Source organism: Oxyura jamaicensis, chromosome 17, assembly GCF_011077185.1.
Source record: "Oxyura jamaicensis isolate SHBP4307 breed ruddy duck chromosome 17, BPBGC_Ojam_1.0, whole genome shotgun sequence".
NCBI classification, from domain to species: Eukaryota; Metazoa; Chordata; class Aves; order Anseriformes; family Anatidae; genus Oxyura; species Oxyura jamaicensis.
The window spans coordinates 11,569,021-11,576,629 of NC_048909.1; the positions used below are offsets into that span (position 1 = coordinate 11,569,021).

Below are 7,609 nucleotides of genomic sequence, written 5' to 3' on the forward strand. Positions count from 1 at the left end.
AACCACAAGAAGCCAGTGTACAGTGCAATAATTCTTCATTCACTGTAACACAGTTGGCTTTTAAAATCATCTTAAAAAACATTACTGATGTATCTAAAAACAGCTGAAATTGAGAATGTGTTTTTTATACCTACAGTTGCATATTTTATGTTTATGTTTTCATCTTTTGTTGCTCTGGTATATTTTGCATTGTTATGTTTTTTTCTAATTTGCTATAGTAACTCCAGTAATATAAAACAGAAGTGTAAATGTCATAGCAATTTACTTTTCTTAGACTTTTTGAAAAAAGTTTTGTGATTAATGAGACATTGTTGAAATGACACTATTTGTTGTTATTTGTACTCTCAAATTCAATAAGATTTTTAGCAATTCTGGTAAACTATGAAAGCACTGGTGACTTTAGAGGAAAAAATGTATGTTATAAATTTAGTATTGCAGAGGTTATTCAAAACTGAGGTAGTGATATGTGGATCCTTGATGATAATCAGAAATAATAACCATATTTGTTCATAATTCAGGATTTAAGTTTTTTTTTATTAACAGGTAGCACTTTGTCAAACATTATACTGTTTTTGGGTGGTGATAATGAATTGAATTTTAATTTGAATATGCTTTCCTTTACTGTGAGTGATTTGAATTAGTATTTGTTGTTGTCTTTATACAGATTCTTCATTTGAAATTTGTATTTTTTTCTGCGTAGCTTTTGAATCGCAAAGACAAGGCCACCTTTGAGAAGTTAGACTATTTACTGTCTAAAGAAGATAATTATAAAAGAACACGGGAGTACATCAGAAGCCTAAAAATGGTTCCTACTATTCCATATTTAGGTGAGTGCAAACATTTGGCTTATTTATGTGTTGCTCTTTTTGAGTGATAACCACTAATATACGATGTTTTGATACTGTGTTTATAAAAATTAGGTCTGATGGAGTTTTTTAAGCTGTATACTAACTAAGATCTGTCCGGCTTATAGAAGTTTTATGCAATACTAACATCTGGAACTCTGAAGTATGTCTGTTTACTGTGCATTTGAGGTCGTCAGAATTTACAAGAGTGTTGTGTTTCAGAAATGTCTTTAAGTACAGCATGATTTAAGTCCTCTTTCCTGTAGCTTTCTTTTTTTCGCTGGACTGTTTTTTAAGACACATAATTTTATCTCTAAGTGGTAGTTGTTTTGTGTCAATTTCACATAAATATGTTGAAAAGAGAAACAAACTGCAAAGTCATTTTACTTGATTGATTTGTCTTTTCAGTAATTCCCTTTTATTCTTCATGTGGACACACTATCATTATTTCCCTAACACTCTTTTAACTTGCAGTTCCTGCACATTGCTGAACTGTGCTAGCTTTCCTGAAGAGCACTCTAAAAACACAGGTTACTGTTAAACAGATATTCATGGTACTGGAATGTCTTCCCATTGTTTTTTTTGTTTGTTTGTTTGTTTTTAAGTAAAAAGTTAATCTAATTTACGAACTTGAAATTAATCTAATTTATAATTTAATCTTACATATTTACTTATAACACATATTTAACTATGTGTTTTGAATGCAATTATATATTATAACTGAAACAATAAGGTAACTTACTGTAATTTTTTCTAGTGCCCAAGAAAGACAAATATAACTCTTTTTGTACAGCTGTCCGTGTATACAAAGCATGTTCCTGGTGAAGTTCTAAATATTTAATAAATATAACTTCCAGAAAAAATATATTTTTTAAAACATCAAGCTAAGTCTGAATTTGCCATGCATTAATGACTTGTGCTGGATATCTGTGATGGTTAAACTTTATGAGCAACAAAATGCACCTTAAATAAATGTCTTAAATATTTTTAAATTATTGGTATAACCACAAACTCCACTTCCAACGTAAATTTTTTCTTATCTAACATCATTCTGCCTTGTGCTCTAGCCTCACAGACTCCACAGAATCAGATGTAAAGTAGGTCTTCCCCTAGAGCACTATTTTTCCATGACTGTTATTCATGACACAGGAATTTCATTTAATGATCTACAGTTGCAGCCATGTGTGAAAAAGAAAACTTAAGTGTTCTAATAATGATACATAATAGTTCTTAGAGAGCCATGTTATATTCAGACAAGACTTGACATGATTCTAGCACTTCTTAATCAGCACGAGCAAACAAATATAGCTCTCTGAGGTGCTATGAGTTTGAGGAAAGCTGTATTTACTTTTCCATACACTTTATTTATAGTAAAGTATTCAAGGGACTACCAAAAAATAAACTTTTGGATGATGCGTAAGAACTCAAAATAGTTTGCGGTACAGTTTTTGTGTTTTGGTGGTTGTTTGTGGTGGTTTGGTGGTGGGTTTTTTTTTTTTTTTTTTTTTGAATCTTCATTCCTTCATTTTTTTTGTGTTGATTTAGTGTATATGCTTTGGAATAAATCCATTACATGTGGTATTGTTTATTTTAAATAATAATAATTTAAAAAACCCAAGGGAGGTATTGATTTCCACCCCACCCCAAAAGCAAGAGGTATAGATCCACAAAGATCCTTTCCAAATTGCCATTTGCAATGGTATTTTGTTCTTACCAACAGACTGTTAGAGAAAGAAACATGCACCAAGCCTGTTTGATAAAAACGTGGTCATGGACAACCTGACTTAAAAGCTGAAAGGACAGTTATTTAGGTTAGGACTTAGAGCAGATGAACAATTGCTGGGAATATTTTAGTGTATTGTATTTATAAAGAGGAAGACTTGTATAAGGCTTGACATCAGGAGGGGGTTCTTCACAGAGAGGGTGGTTGCACACTGGAACAGGCTCCCCAGGGAAGTTGTCACTGCACCGAGCCTGTCTGAATTTAAGAAGAGATTGGACTGTGCACTTAGTCACATGGTCTGAACTTTTGGGTAGACCTGTGCGGTGTCAAGAGTTGGACTTGATGATCCTTAAGGGTCCCTTCCAACTCAGGATATTCTATGATTGTATAAATTTAGGTCTTTAAAATATTTTAATGTACTTTTTCATGTACTTTCATGTACTATTTTTATTTACCCATCCTGACAGTCTATCGAGCTATCTTCATCCTTCTTTTATGACTGAAAGAACTTTGAATTCATATGTGGTTTCATTTTGGTCAAAGTTATAAAATGCTGCCTATTTGTACTAACCTTCTCTTCCAGATTTGTTTGCGTATTCCTTTTTTTAAGCTTTTTTTCTATAGATCCAAAAAGTTTATGCATTTAGTATTTGACCACAACAAAACAGAACTCTGTAAAGACATAGTATCTTGTTCAGGCATATAGTTTAACAGCCCATCTCAAAGTAGGATGACTTAAGTATTTTTGAGAACCTGCCTAAATAATGCTTTTACTCATAATTTTTGTTCTCTACTATCCAGAAGCGTTACATTATCTATTAGCTCAGGAAAGAGTGCAAATAGTACTTAAAAGTAAGACCTTTAAATACAAGTGACAGAACCATGTTTTGTCTAACAGGTTTTGAAAATTCTGTCCAACTTGCATTACCAAACAACTTTTAGAAAAATTAATACCTTGAAAGCGATACCTTGATCACTGCTGTACTCAAGAAAAGAGAAGCCATACACATACATACTTTCAGAATGAGAATTTCTCTTGGGTGCTAAACAGATCCATGTGCAGTTGAACTAGAAAATTTGTTAAAAAGGAGGCCTCCAGTTAAAATGTTGTCCAGTGTTGATTACTTCCTTTTTTTTTGTGACATGCAAAGCAGACATTTGACCAACCGTTTGCTTATCAGTATTTCATCTGGTAATCTTTCTGAGCACACAGGTGGTTGTTAATGAATGTAGTCCAGGTAGCTTTGAGACTTCATGTGCTGTCTGACTTGCTGAGTCTCCACAGGAAGCAGCAGGCCTACTCTCCTGTAAGTGAGGCATTTGTGACTTTAAGGTTTATCAATGAGAAAGGTGATGCTTTGTTTCTGTTAAATCTTTCACTTTTCTATTGTAAACAAAGAACTATAGAAATAGTGAAATATTTTCAAATAGGACACCCAAAAGGGTATCCACAGGTTATGTAAGCTTGTTACACTATGTTTTTTGTAGAGGTTCTGATTCAGATTCAATTTAAATTCAGAAAAAAGTAATCAGAATTTGGAAACAATGCAGAAAATGCTGAGTTGTGCAGGAACTTTGTGCGCTATATTTTATGAAGAAACTATGTTACATTAAAACAGGTAATAGTTCATTATATGATTGTAGGTAATTTAGGATGTTACTAAACTGGAGCTTAAAAGGGTTTATATTTATAAATCATTGCACATGGATAACTAGAGCGCAAGAATACTTTATAGTTTCCTGTGCCAGAATTAATGTCTTTGTATTAGTTACCCTCAAGGGGTTTATGTGCCATAAAGTCATGTGCTCTCTTTTGAAATCTGTAAACTCTTTACATCCACAGCACTCAGGTAGGAAGGATTTCCTCAGCTTTGTCCTGTACCATGTGGTTTTGCTTGATTTGAACACAGCCTTTACCTTCACTAGATAAACCTTTTTCTTTATGCCGTTGCTTCAGGCTACTCATGACATTATAGGCTTTGGTTGTTATCTCTGTTGTCAGTTAATGTATCTGAGCATCCTTGACAACCTTCTCTGGCAGTGTTTCAGTTCTGTATCATTTCTGAGGGGGAGATGGTACACATTGTTAACAGTGTTAAGCTAAAGTGCACCTTAGGTTTATACAGTGACTTCAGAAAGTTTTTGGTGTTCTATTTAATTCCTAACAATGTTAGCTCAATGTTTAGTAGCAATTAGAAAGGCAAGTTGTTTTCAGGAACTATTTATTGTTATCCCAAGATCTTCCCTTTATTGGTAATTATATGCTCTTTTCATTTAATATGGAAAGTCAGGACTTTTTTCCCATGTGTATCACTGTCTGTCTTGTATAGTTTTGTCTGCTGTCTCATTGTCTAAACAAGCTGTCTCTTAAATCCTTCTTCAGTTCCTCACAGTTGGCCTTTCTCTTCCTAACCTCAATTAGTTAATATCATCAACAGATTTCTGTTCTATTGTTCACCCCCTTTTTCAGGTCATTTATGACCATGTTGAACAGCATGAATCACAGCACAAATTCCTGAGGATAATAGCCAACACTGTTCATGAAGAATATTTTTATTAAACACATTTGACAACTGTTCCTAATGGCTATGCTTACAAAATGTGTTGAAAAAATGAAAAAATATTGCAACTTCCATTAAGTAATTTGAGGTTTGAAGGAATGTTTAGCTTATCAAAAGAAAGTATTCAAAGGGGAATGGTTTCACTGATTAGATATCTCGGGGCGGGGGGCGAGACTGTTTAGGTATGGAAACGCTTCTCTAATCTGTCTGCTTAAATGAACAAGGAGGGCAAGTAGATGTAGGTTAGAAATAAATAGTGAATTTATAACAGTGAAGGAGAGTGACAGAGTCTGAAAATTTGTAGAGTTCACAGGGCTCCCATTTCCTACTGTAGTGCAAATTGTCTCTTGCTGCAAAACAGTTTCTTATTTCTCACTTACAGGACACCAGTTCTCATTCCATCTGGGGCAGTCTGTGAGTCTGTGTTTGAGGTGCACTGGAGAACATGCTGGAGAGCTAAATAACTGTTTAGGTTGCCCAAACACCCAGCTTTATAGAATTGGATCAGGCTTGTATAAGAAATACTTTATGACTATCCAGTTAATAGGAGATCACTCCAAGACAATTTGAATTAAATTTAAAATATTTCCAAAATGGACAAAAGTGTTACAAGCAAGCCTAATGAAAGACTTAAGCTTAATGAAAGTGAAGGGGAAAAATCTATATGTTAGAGTTATGAGGTTGAATGTGAAAACCCTGCTGCCGTGCAGCTAACCTCCTTTAGACTTCCGATCCTTCTGAATATGTTACCCCTTAGGATTCATACACCATGGAGAACCTTTCCCTGATAATTGCCAAGATGTAGTGTTGCTGCTCTTTCAAAGTAAGGGTTACTACCTAGAGGTTCAGTTGAACCTTTGAGTAACCAGGTCTCTTCTAACCCAAAGCATTCTATGAATCAATGAATCCTGGAGGCAAATGGTATGTTCACAACTTCAGGCTATAATACAAGATTAATATATTCCTTATTATGGTAAGGATTAGTATATAGTAAATAGGTATATAGTAACAAGAAATACAGTTTAAAACAACTATGTTAAAATTCCCAACACTTGTTTTTCTTTTCAGACAAACCCTCTAAATTTAAAATAATAAAAAATAACTTGTGGAATCAGCAATGCTGTGGTCTAGAACATTGGAACTGTTTAGTCACACATTGCTCTAAGAAATAACAGCAGTCACATTGTTTTGAAAATTCATGGGTGAAGTGGCTATCTACAGCTTGTTCCTGTCATTGTTTTATATGATCTTTTACATTCTTATCTGTATGTTATAGAAAAGACAAAGATATGTAAGTTCTGTTACAACTTAAAATTTTTACTGATTTTTTTTTTTTAAATCTCTTGGAATATGACAATGGGGATAATGCTGAAAACTTTGATAATAGAATAGTTTCAGGGAAGAACTTGTATGAAACTTGTGTATAACAGAATAGAGTTGTCTTCTGAAGTAACTTAACTCTTGTAAGCCTTTTCCCTAAATGCTAGAAGGGGAGCCCCACTGTGATTAAAATATTAGTTATGGCATTTTCCTTATTGCTCTGAAAAAGGTAAAGATACTTCAAAAAGTTTGAAGAGCAACATTTTTAGGGTGTTTGTAGTTGAAGGAATATTTCTACAGTACTTTTTGAAATGAGGAATAGAAAAGAATTGAAGCTGTCAAAACTTTTCTCTGTTGTTCTGCAGATCTATCTTCCTGTCTAAAGTCAATTGTTGTGCTTTTGCTAATGACAGGAAAATGTTTTGTTTGTGATTTTTAGAAAATGTAGTGTAATCAGAGATGTACACTCTGGGAGTGATGAAACAAGAATGCAATTGAAAGAGTTAAAAGTAATTAGAGAAATATGAGAAAAAATTACCTTTTATGGTCATGAGATGGGAGATCCTAGTGCCAAGCAATTTCTACTATCTGATTTTGAAAAAAAAAAAAAGTGCACTGTGAAATTTTGCAAATCTGTGATTCAGACAGTATACTTGCAAGTAACTTGTTTCACTATATAATTTCTAAGTTCCTTATGTATAATTATTTTTTATGTGCCAGCCTCTATCTTAAAAATAAATACCATGTTAAATGTTGTTTTTTTTTCTACTGGTTGCTTATCTGATCGAGTCTTAGCTAAATTATGAAATAATGATATGAACCTTATTGTTGTCTTACTGTGATGGTCCACATTGAGCCAAGCAAAGCTTGAATTTCATGAATAGGGTCTATATAGTAACGTACACAACTTTTTCCAATGTCTTTAGTTTTTGTAAACCTGTGTCTTTAAAAGATTGCCCTACAACATTTTTGGGAAGTATTTCATTATGATGCAAATATGCTTTTTAAATACATGACAGGAACTAACTTATTAGATACAACCAGACATACTCTTTTTAATTAATTATTCTGCTCCTTTCCTCTACCTCCTACTCCCATCCCCAGTTGGTTTGAATGTGTCAGGTATACTCTGTGAAATTAATTATGCTTTTCTGTGAATA

General features: G+C 33.4%; 1 protein-coding gene across 11 annotated transcripts in view; it reads left to right on the top strand.

Annotated features, from left to right (window-relative positions):
• Positions 1-7,609, top strand: part of RALGPS1 (Ral GEF with PH domain and SH3 binding motif 1) — a 127,465-nt gene that overhangs the window by 27,746 nt on the left and 92,110 nt on the right. For all 11 annotated transcript variants that reach the window (XM_035341857.1, XM_035341856.1, XM_035341854.1 and 8 more), the window contains one exon: positions 701-827. In XM_035341857.1, coding sequence (XP_035197748.1) covers positions 701-827 — 127 coding nt within the window. The remainder of the gene's footprint in view (positions 1-700; positions 828-7,609) is intronic.